The sequence below is a fragment of the Dendrobates tinctorius genome, unplaced genomic scaffold (assembly GCF_039654945.1).
Source record: "Dendrobates tinctorius isolate UK_male_01 unplaced genomic scaffold, ASM3965494v1 ptg000058l, whole genome shotgun sequence".
NCBI classification, from domain to species: Eukaryota; Metazoa; Chordata; class Amphibia; order Anura; family Dendrobatidae; genus Dendrobates; species Dendrobates tinctorius.
The window spans coordinates 2,206,515-2,226,889 of record NW_027361726.1 but is presented as its reverse complement, the minus strand read 5'-3'; the positions used below and the strand labels follow the sequence as shown (position 1 = coordinate 2,226,889).

The 20,375-nt window shown below is 46.2% G+C and overlaps 1 protein-coding gene across 1 annotated transcript in view; it reads left to right on the top strand.

Annotated features, from left to right (window-relative positions):
- The window catches only part of CGRRF1 (cell growth regulator with ring finger domain 1), a 57,315-nt gene that overhangs the window by 28,281 nt on the left and 8,659 nt on the right, over positions 1-20,375 (top strand). The window contains exons 3-5 of the mRNA XM_073577939.1: positions 637-814; positions 14,769-14,916; positions 19,676-19,783. Coding sequence (XP_073434040.1) covers positions 637-814; positions 14,769-14,916; positions 19,676-19,783 — 434 coding nt within the window. The remainder of the gene's footprint in view (positions 1-636; positions 815-14,768; positions 14,917-19,675; positions 19,784-20,375) is intronic.

The following is a 20,375-nucleotide window of genomic DNA, read 5'->3' as shown; positions in this document are numbered from 1 at the left end:
GAAACCTAGAGTGGACCCACTGGATCGCGGTACCGGGAGACCCTGGGCGAGCTGGCCAGGTGGAACCGACCCCTATACAGGCCCAGGAGGAAGGTATACCGCAGTAGCTAGTACCAGAGGATTGGCTCGAAGGCAAGGAGAAGAGACGGAGCTGAGCAGCTACAGAGAGCCACGGGATCCAGGACTAGGCAGAGTTCACAGAGGGTGCGAGATCCTGGGCAGAGCACGCACTGGAGGCGTTCAGGGACCGAGCAGAGCGGTTACATCTCAATTTAGTGGCAGGCGTAGGTCCTGCACGGTCAAAGGCATTGACCTGGTGGTGTAAATACTCTTACTTTCTGGGCTGATTTGGTGTGGCCAGGAAAAAAGGTTATTGGTAGTGGGGTTTGCCTCTGGCCTAGATCTATTAGCCTGTATGTAAATGTAAGTAAATGCTTACTGTATTTGTTGTGTGGGTCGCCATTTGTTGCCGACATCCCTGTTTGGTTATGCACATATTTAAGAAAACGCTGCTGTGGCCATTTAATCCAAGTCGCAAGCAGTCATGTGTCTTATTTTCGTGTGCAGGTTTCCTATTAGGTAACATAGTGGGTGAGCTGCAGGGGTCTAATCCTCCTTTTTGCTTTCTTTGCACAGAGGGAGTTACATTGAGACCAAACTGTCTGGAGACATGTATCCTGTCCTGTTTCTGGGGCTGCAGTGTAAAGAAAGTGCAGGAGGCTCTGCAGAAGCATGTGTATTGCTGCCAGATACAGACCCCGGGAGTATTGGAGGATGCCCTGTATAGTGAATACTTCTACAAGGAGCAGCATGTGTATCCTTTTCTAACTACCGGTAATAGTGAGTACAGCTCTGGAGTATAGTACAGTATGTGACTCAGGATCATTAATGTAATGTATGTACACAGTGACTGCACCAGCAGAATAGTGAGTGCAGCTCTGGAGTATAATACAGGATGTAACTCAGGATCAGTAATGTATGTACACAGTGACTGCACCAGCAGAATAGTGAGTGCAGCTCTGGAGTATAGTACACGATGTAACTCAGGATCAGTAATGGAATGTATATACACAGTGACTGCACCAGCAGAATAGTGAGTGCGGCTCTGGAGTACAATACAGGATGTAACTCAGGATCAGTAATGTATGTACACAGTGACTGCACCAGCAGAATAGTGAGTGCAGCTCTGGAGTATAATACAGGATGTAACTCAGGATCAGTAATGTAATGTATGTACACAGTGATTGCACCAGCAGAATAGTGAGTGCAGCTCTGGAGTATAATACAGGATGTAACTCAGGATCAGTAATGGAATGTATATACACAGTGACTGCACCAGCAGAATAGTGAGTGCGGCTCTGGAGTACAATACAGGATGTAACTTAGGATCAGTAATGTATGTACACAGTGACTGCACCAGCAGAATAGTGAGTGCAGCTCTGGAGCATAATACAGGATGTAACTCAGGATCAGTAATGTAATGTATGTACACAGTGACTGCACCAGCAGAATAGTGAGTGCAGCTCTGGAGTGTTATGAATGAGTCACCGGAGGAGGAAAAAACAAAAATGCAAGCTAAGTCCAGAAAACCAGAGAGGTTGGTAGCTAGCGGATTGCAGACCCCTGATCCTATTCACAACAACTAACAGTAGCCGTGGAGAGTTCCTACGGTGGTCCTAGACGCCTCTTCACAGCCGGAGAACTAAATAAGCCTAAAGAAAGAAAGGGAAAATCTAAACTGCCCCAGAGCAGACCCCAAAGCAATAGACAGCCCCCAACATGTATTGTCGGTGAAAACAGATGAAAACACAAACACAGACAGAGCAAACGATGGGGCCCAACTAACTTGATAGGAAAGGACAGAAAAGATGCTGGCTGCAATCGGCAAAAACCCTACCAAAAATGTCCCAACACGTCTGATAGGAAAAACGGCCCTGAAGTCACTAGACTTCAAAATCCCTATATCAGCACTCCGATATATTCTGAAGACAGAGAAAAAGAGATTTAACCGATCAGGGACAAAAATGGAAATTCAGCAAAGCCCCAGCCGGGGCTGGCAGAACACAAAACTAAGCAAATCAGACAAAATCTCATGGAACAATAACAGAGCAAAACGTAGCTTTAGAAGACAGGAACTGAACTGGAGGCCAGAGCTCAGAGCAGAGAAATCACCAGCAACCCTACAGGGCGTCGGCTGCCTTATATCCACTCAGAGATTCCTGATGTCCAATCGCAATCCACCTGTTAAGGTGACAGGTTTCTCCCATTCAAATCAGTTTCACCACCTCCTTTCACCAGCAGAGGGAGTTCATCGGACATCAAAGGTGAACGAGAAAATGAGCTCACAACAGTACCTCCCCCTTGAGGAGGGGTGACCGAACCCTCATCCACCCCACCAGGCCGATCAGGATGGGCCCGATGAAAAGCATGAACCAATCTTTCGGCATGAATATCAGATGCAGAGACCCAAGAATTATCCTCCTGGCCATAGCCCTTCCACTTAACCAAATACTGGAGTCTCCGTCTAGCCAGGCGAGAATCCAGTATCTTCTCAACCTCATATTCCACATTACCTTCAACCAATACAGGGTCAGGAGGTGCCACCACAGGAACTACTGGCTCAACAAACCTCTTCAACATAGACTTATGAAACACGTTATGGATCTTAAATGTAACAGGAAGAGCCAATCGAAAAGAGACCGGATTAAGAATCTCCAAAATCTTGTAAGGTCCAATAAATCTAGGTTTAAACTTTGGAGAACCCACCTTCATAGAGATATTCTTTGATGACAACCAAACCATATCACGCACCTTAAACCGGGGACCAATGGTCCTATGCCGGTTGGAAAACCGCTGGGCCATTTCCTGGGAGAGAGACAACTTATCCACCACTTGGTCCCAAATCTGGTGCATTCTCTCCACCACAGTGTCAACACCTGGGCAGGCAGAAGACTCCACCTGCCCTGAAGAGAATCGAGGATGAAACCCAAAGTTACAAAAAAAAGGTGACATCAAAGTGGCAGAACTAGCTCTATTATTTAAAGCAAATTCGGCCAAGGGCAAAAATGAGATCCAATCATCCTGATCAGCAGAGATAAAACATCTCAAATAAGACTCCAAAGTCTGGTTTGTTCTCTCCGTCTGCCCATTGGTCTGAGGTTGAAACGCAGAGAAGGACAACTGAATTCCCAGCTTGGAACAAAAAGTCCTGCAAAATCTAGAGACAAACTGAACTCCTCTGTCAGATACAATGTTCTCAGGAATCCCATGCAAGCGAACCACCTGTTGCAAAAACAAGGGCACCAACTCTGAGGAAGATGGCAACTTAGGGAGTGGTACAAGATGGACCATCTTAGAGAATCTGTCAAGCTCGCGCCTTGGCTGAATGGCGCGAGCCGGGGGTTTGTGGCCCCACTGTGCCACAAACCAGACTACCCTGGAAGGAGCGTGACTACGACAGCTGCCTCGGTCTTCACTGGAGCCTCTGATGGTGAGGTCAGGCTTGTGCGGCAGATAGCTGTCGGGTGCCACTCCAGGGTGGTGTCTGGCTGTGGCTGCTGATCCCACTCGGGGACAAGTCACTCGGACAGGTGTGACTAACAGGCAGGCTGAGACACTGGACAAGAGGGCACGGCTTGGAGACACAGGACAGGCGAGCACGGCTTGGAGACACAGGACAGGCGGGCACGGCTTGGAGACACAGGACAGGCGGGCACGGCTTGGAGACACAGGACAGGCGGGCACGGCTTGGAGACACAGGACAGGCGGGCACGGCTTGGAGACACAGGACAGGCGGGCACGGCTTGGAGACACAGGACAGGTGGGCACGGCTTGGAGACACAGGACATGCGGGCGTGGTAAGAGAAGGGGCAGGTAGGGACCTGTTCACAAAGCAGGTGTAGGCAGGAGGGAGTGGTGTATGAGAGAGCAGGTTTGGACCTGTTCACACAGCAGGTGTAGGCAGGAGGGAGTGGTGTATGAGAGAACAGGTTTGGACCTGTTCACACAGCAGGTGTAGGCAGGAGGGAGTGGTGTATGAGAGAACAGGTTTGGACCTGTTCACACAAGAGGTGCAGGTATGGATATAGGCAGGAAGGAGTGGAATATGAAGGAAAAGGTTTGGACCTGTTCACACAAGAGGTGCAGGTATGGATATAGGCAGGAAGGAGTGGAATATGAAGGAACAGGTTTAGACCTGTTCACACAGGTGGTGCAGATAGGCAGAGCCGCAGGAGTGCGGAGCAGGCAGAGCCGCAGGAGTGCGGAGCCCTGCAGACAGAGCGGCTAGGGAGCCGATGCACAGATAAAGCTGCGAGGGTGCAGATGCACAGATAAAGCTGCGAGGGTGCAGATGCACAGATAAAGCTGCGAGGGTGCAGATGCACAGATAAAGCTGCGAGGGTGCAGATGCACAGATAGGGGGGACAAAAAGGAAAGACACGGCAGAGAAGGAACCACAAACAAGGAGACTGACAGACAGAGGTAAGACTGAGTTCAGACAGAGACACCGGGACAAAGACACAAGGACCAGGATATTCTGCCTCCTGGCAGGCGGGCAGAGAACAGACAAGGCACTGGGAACAAGACTCAAGGGCCAGGATATTCTGCCTCCTGTCAGGCAGACAAGGTACAAAGCAAGACTAGGAGTAAACCTCCAGAGAAGAAGATATACAGAACAGGGCTTGGCTTCCTCAGCAGCAAGATACTAGCTGAGATTAGACATTGCACAGGCAATGTTTCAGTGGGAGTGGTGAGAGTAAATAGTCAAGGGCTCCAGGTGATTGGTCAGGGACAGATTACACAGGTGCACCCTGACTGCATAAGAACCAGAGAATTCAGGCGCCACCCCCCTGTACACACAGTCAGGAAACATGGAGAGCAAGCAGGAAAACATGAGGCATAGCACATGGAGCACAGGGCTGGCAACAGACAGTATTCACAGCATGGCTTGAAGCAGAAAGTAAGTTGGTGTGCGGGGGATGGGAGGCCATGCAGTGATGCCAGCAGGGTTGTTACAGAATCTATCACAAATCACCCAGATAACAGTCATTCTCTGAGAGAGAGGCAGATCAGAAATAAAATCCATTGAAATATGGGTCCATGGCCTCCTGGGCACCGGCAAAGACATCAGCAACCCACTAGAGCGAGAACAAGGTTTAGACCGGGAGCAAGTCCCACAGGACTTCACAAAATTCCTGACATCACGAGATAAGGCGGGCCACCAAGAAGACCGACTCACCAAATATCTAGTACCAAAAATACCTGGATGACCAGCCAATGCGGAGCAATGAACTTCAGACATTACTCTCTTCCTCCACTGGTCAGGAACATACAATTTTCCAATGGGACAACGCTCAGGTTTGTCCTCCTGAAGCTCTTACAGAGCACGTCTCAAATCGGGCGAGATGGCAGAAAGAACTCCCCCTCACCTAAGATGGTAGCAGGCTTGGTCACAATAGGAGAATCAGCAAAGAAACTCCTAGAGAGGGCGTCTGCCTTGACATTCTTAGTGCCCGGAAGAAAAGAGACCACAAAATCAAAACATGTGAAAAACAAGGCCCACCTAGCCTGTCTAGGATTCAAGCGCTTGGCCGACTCAAGGTAAATCAAATTCTTGTGGTCAGTGAGGACCACGACTTGATGTCTAGCTCCCTCCAACCAATGTCTCCACTCCTCAAATGCCCATTTCATGGCTAACAGTTCCCGATTCCCCACATCATAGTTGCGCTCAGATGGGGAGAACTTTCGGGAAAAGAAAGCACAGGGATTCATTTTAGATGTTACCGGATCTTTTTGGGTCAAAACAGCTCCTGCACCAATCTCAGAAGCATCCACTTCTACCTGAAACGGGAGTGAGACATCAGGTTGCCGCAAAACCGGAGCAGAAGTGAACCTCCGCTTCAGCTCCTGAAAGGAAGAAGCAGCCTCTGGAGACCAATTCAACACATCAGCACCCTTCTTAGTCAAATCAGTCAATGGTTTGGCAATACCAGAAAAATTAGCTATAAATTTACGATAAAAATTAGCAAAACCCAAAAACTTCTGGAGGGCCTTCAAAGAAGTGGGCTGAACCCAATCATAAATGGCCTGTACCTTGGCCGGGTCCATTTCAATAGTTGACGGAAACAAAATAAGTCCCAAAAATGAAATCCTCTGTGCACCAAAAAGGCATTTCGACCCCTTAACATACAGGGAATTCTCCCTCAAAATCCGGAACACAGTCCATACATGTTCCACATGAGAGTCCCAATCCCTGGAAAAGATCAAAATATCATCCAGATAGATGATCAAAAATGTATCCACAAAGTCCCGGAAAATATCATTCATGAAGCACTGGAAGACAGAAGGGGCATTAGTGAGCCCAAAAGGCATCACCAGGTACTCAAAATGTCCCTCCGGAGTATTAAACGCCGTCTTCCATTCATCCCCATGCTTAATGCGAATAAGATTATACGCCCCCCTGAGGTCAAGCTTGGTAAACCAGCAAGCACTTTTAACTCTGGAGAATAGATCACAAATCAGGGGTAACGGATACTGATATTTAACAGTAATTTTGTTGAGGGAACGATAGTCAATACAAGGCCTTAATGAACCATCTTTCTTGGCCACGAAAAAAAACCCAGCACCCAAGGGTGAAGAGGATGGTCTAATATGACCCTTCTCCAACGACTCCTTAATATAAGATCGCATAGCCTCATGCTCGGGTACAGATAAATTGAAAAGTCGACCCTTGGGAAATTTACACCCAGGGCTCAGCTCAATTGCACAGTCATAACTCCTATGAGAAGGCAAAGACGCTGACTTATTCTCACTAAATACATCATAAAAATCAGCCAAATAGTCAGGAACATCATGCGACTGGGGAGAGGTGGAGAAAACAGGAGTGTCACTAAGAGCACACTGACAACCCCAACTCACCACAGACCCAGATTTCCAATCCAAAACTGGATTATGGATTTGCAACCAGGGAAACCCCAGAACAATGGTATCATGCAAATTATGCAACACCAAAAATCTGCAATTTTCTTGATGGTCTGGGGCAACCTGCATTACCACCTGGGTCCAAAACTGAGGTTTATTCTTCGCCAAAGGAGTAGCATCAGTACCCCTCAAAGGGATAGGCGTCCGCAGAGGTGTCATAGGAAACCCACAACATTTAGCAAAATCCAAGTCCATCAGGTTCAGAGCCGCTCCTGAATCCACAAAAGCCTTAGCGGAAAATGTGGACAGGGAGCAGATCAGAGTAATTGCCAGAAGAAACTTAGGTTGTACACAACCCACAGCAAATGTGTGTGCAAAACGTTTCTCTCGTTTACGGCAGACAGAAATATTATGAGAGGCATCTCCAGAGAAAAAACACAGCTTATTACGCCTTCTGAACTCCTGACGTTGCGCCCTAGACAAAACTCTATCACATTGCATAGGTTCAGACATTTGTTCAACAGGTGGCAACATTTCTCATGTAATTTTACTTTCACTTAAACGCCGATCAACCTGAATGGCTAATGACATAGAATCGTCAAGACCAGAGGGAACAGGAAATCCCACCATAGTAAATTTTACAGTTTCTGACAAACCCTTCCGAAAGAGAGCTCCCAAGGCACCATCATTCCAGGTAGTAAGGACCGCCCACTTTCGGAATTTGACAGTACAACTCTGCAGAATCCTGACCCTGGCTCAATGCCAATAGGGCTTTTTCAGCTTGATCAATAGCATTAGGTTCATCATACAACAACCCCAAGGCTTGAAAAAATGCGTCCACATTAGTTAGAATAGGATCATCAGGTGTCAAAGAAAACGCCCAATCCTGGGGATCGCCCGCGCAGCAAAGAGATGACAATTTTAACCTGCTGCGCAGAGCTCCCCAATGAGCTAGGCTTCAAGGCAAGAAATAATTTACAATTATTCTTAAAATTCAAAAATTTAGACCGATCCCCAAAAAACACATCAGGAGTAGGGATCTTTGGTTCAGCAGCATGTGAATGAGCAAGATAGGCGGAAATTCCCCGCACTTCAGCAGCGAGCTGCTCCACACAATCAGACAATTGCTTAATCTCCATTAAGAAAAAAATTCCTCCTACGGCCCCAGAGAAAAAGAGGAAAAAATATACATTTAAAAAAAAAAAACAGAAAAGATGCTGGCTGCAATCCGCAAAAACCCTACCAAAACTGTCCCAACACGTCTGATAGGAAAAACGGCCCTGAAGTCACTAGACTTCAAAATCCCTATATCAGCACTCCGATATATTCTGAAGACAGAGCAAAAGAGATTTAACCGATCAGGGACAAAAATGGAAATTCAGCAGAGCCCCAGCCGGGGCTGGCAGAACACAAAACTAAGCAAATCAGACAAAATCTCATGGAACAATAACAGAGCAAATCTTAGCTTTAGAAGACAGGAACTGAACTGGAGGCCAGAGCTCAGAGCAGAGAAATCACCAGCAACCCTACAGGGCGTCGGCTGCCTTATATCCACTCAGAGATTCCGGATGTCCAATCGCAATCCACCTGTTCAGTTGACAGGTTTCTCCCATCCAAATCAGTTTCACAACCTCCTTTCACCAGCAGAGGGAGTTCATCGGACATCAAAGGTGAACGAGAAAATGAGCTCACAACACTGGAGTATATTACAGGATGTAACTCAGGATCAGTAATGTAATATATGTACACAGTGACTGCACCAGCAGAATAGTGAGTGCAGCTCTGGGGTATAATACAGGATGTAACTCAGGATCAGTAATGTAATGTATGTACACAGTGACTGCACCAGCAGAATAGTGAGTGCAGCTCTGGTGTATAATACAGGATGTAACTCAGAATCAGTAATGTAATGTATGTATACAGTGACTGCACCAGCAGAATAGTGAGTGCAGCTCTGGAGTATTATACAGGAGGTAACTCAGGATTAGTACAGGATAAGTAATGTAATGTATGAATGCATTATTGTGCAATGTTTATGCTGCTTTGATACAATATAGAAATCATGATATTTTGTAAGATTTCTGCTTTTCTATTGTTTGGCCACTAAGTGGTGCTGTTTGGCAGCTAGTTGAACACAGTTTGTGAATGGCTGTTGTGTAGACTTTAACCCCTTAACATCCATTGACGGACACAGTTCGTCATGGCCGGGGGTAAGTTCCCGCAACATTACAGAGTGTGTCCGTCATGCATTTAAACTACCACTGCGTGTAAACACACAGTGGTAGTTCAGTGCCGACAGCTGTCACTGACAGCTGAGAGGCACAGGAAGAGGTGCGGGGACCGACAGCATGGGTCCCAGAACGCTGTGATCGGTCAGTAAATCTGACTGACCAATCACAGCATGACTTGCGCAGGAGATGCTGAAATATCAGCACCTCCCATCCAATCATTGCATGAGCTCAGCACTGCCAGTGGCTGGCTGTTTACCTCCTCAGGGTTTGTGCACACGTTGTGGATTCTGCTGCGGATCCGCAGCGGATTTGGCCCTGAGGATCCGCAGCAGATTCTGCTGCGTTGTGCATTACCATTAAAGTCAATGGAAAACGAAAAACACAGTGCACATGCTGTGGATTTTTCTGCGTGGATTAGCAGCAGTTTGACACCTGCTCCATTACAGAAATCCGCAGGGGGAAATCTGCACTAAATCCGCAGGTAAAACGCAGGTCATTTTACATGCGGATTTAGCCAAATCCACGTGGAAAAATCCGCAGCATAACCGTGTGCGCATACCCTAATTGTTGCGATCAAGCGCGATCGCAGCTTTCAGGAGGGAGGCAGAGGGATGGGAGCTCCGTCTACCTTCCGATCGGTGTCGCCGCGACGTCATCGCGGGGCCTGATCATTGCCATAATGACCCGTAGTTATCATGACGATCCCTGGGTCATCAAGCTGCAGAAATTACCTGAGACCATGCTCACAGCAGATGCTTTCAGTATAGGTATAATGCAGTGCAATGCTGGAGCATTGCAATGTATTATACCTGCAATCAAAGTAAAAAAAAGTGGAAGTCCCATAAAGGGACTAGGTAAAAAAAGAAAACACTTTTTTAAAAGTATGTAAAAAAAATATTACAAAATAATAATAATGAAAAAAAATCCACTAATAAATACACATTTTTATCTTAAAAAAATTAAACAAAATAGTACACGTCTGGTATCGGTGCGTCCGTAAAAATCCAATCTATAAAAGTGTCACACTAGTTAACCCCTTAAGTGAACACCTTAAAAAAAAGCAAAAAAAGTAGGAAATTATGCTTTATCATCATACCGCTTGGCAAAAGTGGAATAAAACGCAATCAAAAAGACAGATATAAATAAAAATAGTATCACTGAAAACACCATCTTGTCCCGCAAAAAACAAGCCGCCATACAGCTCCATCAGCGGAAAAATAAAAAAGTTATAGCTCTCAGAATAAAGTGATGCTAAAATAATTATTTGTTCTATAAAAGTTTTTATTGTGTAGAAAAACGCCAAAACGCAAAAAAATGATATTCATGAGGTATCGCTGTAATCGTAGTGACCCGAAGAATAAAGCTGTCTTACCAATTTTACCACACGTGAAACGGAGGGAAAAAAAAATGAATTGCTGATTTTTGTTCATTCTGCTTCCACAAAATTCAGAATAAAAAGCGATCAAAAATTGTCATGTGCCCGAAAGTGGTACCAATAGCAACGTCAGCTTGTCGTCCCGCAAAAAACAAGCCCTCACATGACTCTGTGGGCCGAAATATGGAAAAATTATAGCTCTCAAAATGTGGTGATATTTTCCGCGTTTTTTCGGTGCGTTTTTTGCGCATTTTTTCCCGGAGCATCCACATTCTCATAGAATAAAGTTGGAAATGCGTTTTTTTTCCCAAAATTAACGAACATGCTGCGTTTTTTACCGCAATGCTTTTTTTTTTTTTTGCAGAAAAAAACGCATCATGTGCACAAAAATTGCAGAATGCATTATAAGAATGGGATGCTTAATGTATGCGTTTAAGCGTTTTTGGCATGGAAAAAACGCGCACAGCCTCAGTGTGTGACAGAAGCTGAACATAGAAAAAGGATATAAATCTAGTATCGCTGTAATCGCACCGACCCGAAGAATAAAGTCGCCTAATCACTAATATCACACAAGGAAACAAAACCAAGTCTTCACCTTTTGTGGATTTGCTCATTCTGCCTCCCAAAGATCGCAGTAGGGCGATCACAGTGGTTTACCCCCTCATAAGGGGTATCAGCATACTCAGGACAAGTTACACAACAAATTTTGTGGTCCAATTTCTCCTGTTACTATTGTGAAAATAAAAATTTGGGGAAAAAATATGATTTATTTTCATAGCTCTACGTTATAAACTTCTGTGAATAATAATAATAATGTTTATTTATATAGCGCCAACATATTCCGCAGCGCTTTACAGTTGAACAGTTTCAAACACAACAGTCATAAGTAATAACGTTAACAATACAATAATTAAAGCGAAATAAGACGACCCTGCTCGTGGGAGCTTACAATCTACAATGAGGTGGGGGAGATACAAAGTACAGGTGTGTATTGTATTTACAATTATGTATTTACAATGATGGTCCAGCCATCTTCAGGGGGTGGGGGATAGATGGAGATAGTGAATGGGCTACACACACACAAGCATAAAATGACTGATTACTGAATGTGATAGGCCGCTCTGAACAAATGTGTTTTGAGCGAGCGCCTAAAACTATGCAAATTGTGGATGGTCCTAATATCTTGGGGTAGAGCATTCCAGAGGATTGGCGCAGCACGGGAGAAGTCTTGGAGTCGGGAGTGGGAGGTACAGATTAGTGCAGAGGTTAGTCGAAAGTCATTTGCAGAGCGCAGTGGTCGGTTAGGTCGATAGACAGAAATGAGGGAGGAGATGTAAGGGGGTGCCGCACTGTGGATAGCTTTGTGGGTGAGAACAAGTACTTTGAACTGTGAAGCACTTGGGGGTTCCGAGTTCTCACCACACATCTATATAAGTTCCTTGGGGGGTCTAGTATCCAAAATGGGGTCATTTGTGGGGGGGTTTCCACTGTTTAGGCACATCATGGGCTCTCCAAATGCGACATGGCGCCCGATCTCAATTCCAGCCAATTTTAAGTTCAAAGCCTCAAATGGTGCTCCTTCCCTTTTGAGCACTGCCGTGCGCCTAAAGAGTGGTCTTCCTCCACACATGGGGTATCGGTGTACTCAGGAGAAATTGCACAACAAATATTGTGGTTTGTTTTCACCTGATACCCTTGACAAAATAAAAAAAATTGTGTCCAAAGTAAAATTTTTGTAAAAAAAAAAGTAAAATGTTCATTTTTTCCTTCCACATTTTAGTTCTCGTGAAGCACCTGAAGGGTTAATAAACTTTTTGAATGTGGTTTTGAGCACCTTAAGGGGTGCAGTTTTTAGAATGGTGTCGCTTTTGAGTATTTTCTGCCATATAGACCCCTCAAAGTGACTTCAAATGTGATGTGGTCCGTAAAAGAAAATTGTAAATTTAGTTGAAAAAATGAGAAATCGCTGGTCCAATTTTAACCCTTATAACGTCCTAATAAAAAAAAATTTTGGTTCCAAAATTGTGCTGTTACAAAGTTGACATGTGGGAATGTTATTTCTTAACTATTTTTTGTGACATAATGCTCTGATTTAGGGGCATGAAAATTTAAACGTTTGAAAATTGTGACATTTTCAAAAATTTTTGCCAAATTTACATTTTTTTTCACAAATAAACACAAGAAATTTTGAAGAAACTCATATTTTTGATTTTGCTCCTTTAAACGTCAACTTCTCTGCTTGCTGTCAGTAAATAGAGAGATGATTTTTTTGAAACCGTTGCTTTGATCCCTCACAAGTCAATGTTTGTTTTCTGTATTGTTGCATCGGCTTGTGTCCTTTTACCATTTGCGGCCTCATTATTTGGGTGATGACTGCCGAGAGTATGATCGTGACTCAGCGGTGACTGTATCATGGGAGGAACGGCCGCTTATGGGGAAACTGGACAAAAGAGAGTCCCTGACTTACACATTTTACTGGAAAAATGCTTGTAATGTCCAGGCAGTGCTGAGCTGAGGACATTTTGGACAATATGGCCGTTTTTGATGATATTTTGTGTGTCTGTCTCACTATAAGAGATGTTTGATGGCTCAAGTCACATCGGTACTATATTATACGGAAAGATCTCTGCTTGCTGTTAGTAAGGCCGGGATCACACATGGCCGAGTCTCGCATGTTAATACCTGCACTGCCACCGGCACTCGGATCCGAGCATGCAGCCGCATAGCAATACATGGAGCCGCACGCTCCGCTCCTGAGTGCCGGCGGCAGTGCCGGTATTAACATGCAAGACTCGGCCGTGTTTCTCGCATGTGTGATCCCGGCCTAATAGTGAACATCCTTGTCTTCATCCAGAGTCTGTACATACCCAGGAACAGGTGAAGGTTTATTATAAAAGTATCCGGTATAGACGAACCTCCATGAGATAAAAGCAATAGCAGCACAACATCACATCATCTGCTGTAGTGACTGTTTGCTACAATGTGTCAGTACAGGTAAAATGTAGCAGTCATTGTCTTTACAGGTCCAATTGTAGCTGTTGATCTGTGCAGGTTTTCAGCCAGGATGTTTTCATTCACTAACAGCAAGCAGAAATGATTAAAAAATGGCGATGTACAAAGTATGTCAGAAAGTTGCAGAACTTTTCAGTCTCCACAATATTTAAGTTTTAAACTGCTACCCTTGGGTACAAAAGTCATAGATGGTGACAGGTTGTCATTGGAGAAACTTTACTGAAATGATCAGCACCAAACGGTTGAACAACAAATACATCCATTATTTTGGTATTAGTGGGCAACATTATGTTTTGTTATGGGTGAAGATATATGTAGTTACTGTTCCAATTTAAGAGTGAAAATACTATACCTGTTCTTAGGTGACTTCAAATAAAGGAGTCCTGTGTGCGTACATGAGGAATAACACTATATTTCTGGCCATTATATGACTCATATTTTGCATTTTTCTCCTCTTTTCCCTTCTTTCTCTAATATTCACTTGTCTCTGAACTAGTAGATGGAGGCTACCTGTTCTGATATCCCCCATACACAGCACATAGAGGCGTGAGAGATTCCTGGAGGACATTATACAGCATTACTGAGCAGTGTAGCTGTGAATCCAAGTATGGATGAGATAAAACACTTACTAGAAAGCTGCTATCTGATCTGTCTTTGATGTGCCAGTCTGTATTGGACACAGGATACACACAGACATGAGGGACTCCTGTCTTCATGTAGCACATGTGCAATAACAATTGCAACAGCAAGGACATTATCCAACAGTACTGAGCAGTGTTACTGGTAATCCAGTTTCGGGGTGGAATGAACACTTACTAGAAAGCATGAGCACAACCTCTGCCTGTTCTGTAAGCTGTAATCTGATTCCTCAGTGAGCTGGTAGTCCCTCTTGGTAAGTTTTTTTTTTCAGAGCCAATGATGAGTTTCGGTGAAAGGAGAAGCTGTTCAGAGGTGGAGAATGAAGCAGAATTCTCTGATACAATTTTACAAAGTCTTATATTTGCTTTTACTATTTGATTTTTGAAACAATAGTGACCATTTAACCTTTACAAAAAAAAAACAACTAGGCCCTCGGGAATTCAGGGAGCACATCAGTCACTGAGCTGTGTATCACACTAACCACTGTTTCTTTGTATCAGCATTGTGGTGCAGTGAGTAAGACCCCCCTCTCTTAATCACCGTCTGCCACTAGCGTGGTGAATGCAGCATTTTCCTGAACACTAATTCAGCGTGCAGAAACAAAGAAAGGAGGAAATATTAATTCAGCTGGCAGAGGACAACAAGATAGAAGATTTTGGCCCGGTGCCCCGGACTCGTTATCCTCTCGTAGTCCTGCTAACAATGTCTGATGTGGATGACCGGGACTTATACCCCATTGTAAGTCTGCACTAAAGCACACACACATGATTGATGATTGCATATGGCCGCCCTCCACTCTGAGATTTCCTCCTTGTTTTTACTGGATGAAGATCAGTAAGTTGTGGTTTGTTGCTCCCGGGTCACATTTCATCGTGGTGATATAAAGGGAAGCCCCGGAGTTAATGATTTGCATATTTTCACCCCGATTATAGAAAGTCCCTGTCTTTCCTCCTCTGACTGACCCGCTTGTTTTGATGCCTCACCTGTTGTGTGAATTACAGTGTTAATGTTTCTCACAGCTGAGGGTTTGCTACAGTTGTTTCCACGCTATAACATCCTCTATGAACTCATGATGTTTCAGGATAGAAGGGAGGATTGCCTAGACTAGATGCAATTGTCGCACACCTTCAGCTGTGACAAGTATTACATCCGTACAGATTTCCAGCATCTCAGTGCGACTGTGGATGTTTCTGTTCGCTGGCAGCATACTGAGATCTTGCAGTCGATCACTAGGCAGGTTTCAAGCGTGTGCACACGCTGCGGAATCCGCTGCGGATTAATCCGCACGGATTTTTCAAAAACCGCAGATAATCCGCAGGTCAAAAGACCTGCGGATTATCTGCGGTTTTGCCTGCGGTTTGGTCCTGCGGATTCACTATCTCCACAATGGTGGAGATAGGAACCCGCAGCGGTTTCCGCAGAAAGAATTGACATGCAAAACCGCAGCAAATCCGCGCGGATTATTCCGCAGCGTCGGCACAGCGTTTTTTTTTCCCATTCATTTGAATGGTACTGTACACCGCAGCTACAGCTGCTGCGGGTCCGCAGCGGCCAAAACCGCTGCGGAAACGCAGCGGAATCCGCAGCGTGTGCACGTACCCTAATACTCTCACAGCTGAGCAGTTGCTACAGTTGCATCCAGGTTGTACAATCCTCTGAGCTCATCACTGTGCACTGATACAATGTAACAAACTACCAGGGCAATAAAGAGAATTGTGTTGGTGATGCTTTGGCTCACAGAGGTTTGTGTAGACTGGATGCAATTGTTACAGATTTTCAGCTGCGAGAAGTAGTGAATCGGTGCAGGTTTTTAATGACAGCAAACTGAGATCTTGAAGCTGGATTGTCAAGCAGGTGTAAAGGGGTTATCCAGGACTAAATTATTTTTTGCTATGAGCAAAAAAAAACGAACAGGCACGTAGTTACTAACTAGTTAGCACCTACCTGCCTGTTGTGACGGACTCAGCTTCTGCTGAGACGATTTTTTGAGTGGACCCTCTGGGTCGTGGCACCCACCCACCGAGGGTGAGCTGACCTTGTGAGGAACCACCCCCTATACAGGGAATGTCAGGGGCAAGACCAAGGGGGTGAGCCACCACGACTGCTGGGACCAGACGGCCGGCTCAGGGGGACACTATGTGAGTGCCTAACGACCAGGGAAGCAGGAAGCAAAACAAGACAAGACGTAAGTTCAAGGTATCTTCATTAAGACAACTTCAGGATAACATTCAGTGCAAAAGGTGAGAACAAGCAAACACGGCAAGGTGCGTGCGTGGGCACACCAAGGTCCATAGCATGGTATGTACCAGGTGGCACGCCTGGGTACAGGCAAAGGCACAATGGCATCGGACTCCGGACAGCTGGCAACGATCGACATGATCAGGGCAACAGGCTGCGGACTTCAGCTCCGGACATCAGGTTTACGATCTCTGGCAGCGATCGGCAGGTTCCGGGCATCCGTCAGGCAAACCAGGGTTCAGGCAAGGAGGCATGACATGATATGGTGCGTGTTAGGGAACACGCCGAGGTCCAAGGCAGGATTCCAGGCAGGGTGCGTGCTAGGGGCACACCAGGGTCCAGGACAAGGTGCAAGGCAGGGTGCGTGTGTAGGGGACACACCAGGGTTCATAGCAAGGTGCAAGGCAAGGTGCTTGTGTAGGGGACACGCCAGGGTTCAAAGCAAGGTGCCTGTGTAGGGGACACGCCAGGGTTCAGAGTTCAACAAACAAGACGGTGCGTGTGTGGAGACACGCCAAGGCACAAGGCCAGAGTTCAACAAACGACAGGGTGCGTGTGTAGAGACACGCCAAGGTACAAGGCAGAGTCCTGCGTGTGCCAAGGGGCACGCCAGGGTCAGGTTCAACATACAAGACGGTCCTGCGCGTGCAGAGGGGCACATCAGGGTTCAAAGGCAGGGTGCATGCTAGGAGCCACGCCAGGGTTCGAGGCATGAAACACGCCTCACTGGCCAGTGCACACGGCTGAGACACAAGCACGCGGCACGACTAAGGCACATGAGGCGGGCAAGTGCCAATCTGTCACGTATGCCTGTCCTGTGTGACACAACCAACAGGTCGGTACTGAAACAACAAGACGACACGTGACACTGTCCTGTGTGATGCGACCAACAGGTCGGTACTGAAACAAGACGAGGGGAAGGGAAAACCAGACAGGGAAAGGAGAGGACAAAGCAAGGAGCGGAACCTAGGCAGAAGCACAGAGCGGGGTCAGAGTGAGAAAAGGGCTAGCAGCGGAGCGTAGGCAGAAGCCCAGAGCCGGGTCAAGGGAGAACCTTGAGACTAGACATGGAAATGTGCAAGAGAGCACCATAGGGCAGAGTACGAAAAACCAGGCTGAGATGAGAAACATGACAAGTACTACAAGGCTCAGAATAGCAAAGACCAGACATGGCGAAACAGACAAGGCAGAGCAAGGACACAACATGGCGAAAACAGGCTAAGACAGAGAACAGCGGAAGTAGTACAAGGCAAAGCAAGGCAAGGACAAACATGGCATGAGAGACAAGACATGGCACGAGACAAAAGGCAGTGTACAAGCACAGAGCGTGTGCAGAGACGCACGACAGGGCAGAGTGCAGGGGCACAGAATGCACCGAGCAGACCAAACAGCCATGCAGGGAAGCAACACAGTAATCAGGCCCTGACCATAGGGAGGGGCGGTCTGATATAGCAACATAGCACCAGTACTTCCGAGTCAGGACGAGGGAGGGACTTTGAGTTCAGATCCTCCGGGATCACAGAGAGAATTGCTAGAACAGCCTGGGTAGAACCATAGAGAAGGTCACATGATCAGTGAGTTCCAGGAATACAGCGGATTGCAGAACCAGAGGAGGGCTGGAACATAGGAAAGGTCACATGATCAGGGGTTTCCAGGAATACAGCGGATTGCAGAATCAGAGCAGGACTGGAACATAGGAAGGGTCACATGATTAGGGGTTTCCAGGAATACAGCGGATTGCAGAGTCAGACAGAGACGCATGATTACCCAGCAACAGCGTGCAGCCATGAGGTAAGGCGCGCATGCACACTGCTCCAGGCATGTTACGGCATGGCGGACATGACACCTGTCCTATTGGCGCGTCTCCACATCGCAGCTCTTCTTCCGCTCTGCTCAGTTGATGGGGAGTGACTGCTGACATCATGCTGATTGACCATCGGCTCCCCGCAGTTAGGCAGTGGGGAGCTGACTGTGAATCAGCATGATGTTATCAGTCACACCGTGTCAAATAAGCAGAGCGGAAGAGATGCCGCTGCGCTGTGTATTTGACGTTAGCGGAAGCCGCAGAAACAGTCTGCGATCGCTCTTTGCCGTCAGACATCGGAGCTGGGCAGAACAAGCAGGTAGGTAGCAACTACCTGCCTGTTAGTTTTTAGGCCCATAGTAAAAAAAATAATATAGTTTTGGATAACCTCTTTAAGTTCTCCTTGGACCTAGCACTTCTCACAGCTGGGCAGTGGGCATCCAGGCTATACAATCCTCTGCAAGCTCCTCACCCTCAAGGACAAAAAGGCAGGCATGTGCGGATGTGCTGCTCTTGCAGAGGATTGTGTAGCCTGGATGCAATTGTTACACGCGCTCAGCTGCGAGGAGTATTACTGTAGATACCTATGGGTGACAATATGTATGTTTCCATACACTGGAAACATATTGGATCTCCAGGTTCATTTTTAGCTCTTTCATCAGACATCTCTATTGAAACTGATTCCTGTGTTCATCCTGAGCCCCCTGATTCATGAATAGATTGCCCAGATTTAGTTCTACATAGCATTGAGGAGTGGGGTGATCACTGACATGGCTGCCATGGAGGGTTGTCACCCCAGCCAGAGTAAGTTTGCAGAAGTTGCGGTAAACTTTGCCGCAATCGGTGTGATTTTTACCATAACGATCCATCACACCTCTTCGTTTTTGGACTTGTTCTCCTGAAATCAGAGCTGCAGGAGACAACGGTGGAATCTGGCATTCTGCTGACACCGACGTTTCCCCGATGAGCGGCAGGAGCTTGGGTGGAGCAGCGTCTATTAAACACCAGGTGGAGGTGATTTCCAGCTTCCCTTTATTGCTGGCTGCTATATTCCACATTTTCCAGCAGATTTGATTAACCCTGAAGATGAATACTCAATTCTTCGGGTTCTGAAAAGTTCTACAACTTTCTAATGAACTTTACATTTTCACTTCTTTTTTTTTTTTTTAAGCAAGATCCCTGTTGTCAAAGAAAGGAAACATTGTTTTACGGGAAAGTTATATTCCAAGCTTATTACTCATTACTGTACACCTAAAAGCTAAAAACAGAACCTGTCCTGGCTGAGTCCTGCTCACACAGCTGCAGTTTGTTACAGTGTATCACCTAGAGATAACGTTCCATGAGCTAGAACAAAGGGCAGTTTTTTTTTTGTCTTCCATAATGTTATATTGGCAAAGACATGACATATTACCCAATGGACACCTATAAGTGTTTACACTGGTCTTCTCCTGACAGGTGGCCATGCTCACCATCATTCATGTACCGGACAGAAGTTACAGGATGCCCTGCAGGATAATGTACCAGTATCTGCTGACTGCACAAGGTCAATTCTATGACCTAAAGGTAAAGATATTTCAGGCATGGTAGTAATCACTTGGCTTTGCAGGGTTTAGGGAATCCCTGGTCTTTACCCTTGGACTGCAAGGCAAGGGCCCGTGGGGTTATGTCTGCGGTGTAGCTTCTTACTCAGGAAGGGACCTGAGCACTGGAGTGGTGTAGGGTCATTTTGTCTGCTGATTGGAGCTGTGGGATTAAACTTGGCAAGTCGGGTACGAACCCTAGAGGCAGAGTCAAGGACAAAGTCCTATCCCAGTGCGTAGTCAGCCTAAGGCTGTCAAACTTTTTCTCCTTCGCCTCATTGGGGAACACAGGTACTCTGGGTGTATGCTACTGCCACCTGGAGGCTGACACTAAGTGAAAAAAAGAGGTTAGCTCCTCTTCCGCCATATACACCCTCACCCTGATTGCGGGCGGAAACCAGTTTTATGCTTAGTGTCTGTTGGAGGCACACACGTCCTGGTTTTCTCCAGACTTTTTTTTTTTTTTCCATGAAGATGACACAGGGGCGACGGACCCTATTGAAAGGGTCCGATCTCCCCAAATCATCAACGGGCGAGCACATGTTGAATATCGCCTCCACGTATCCTCTCCCGCA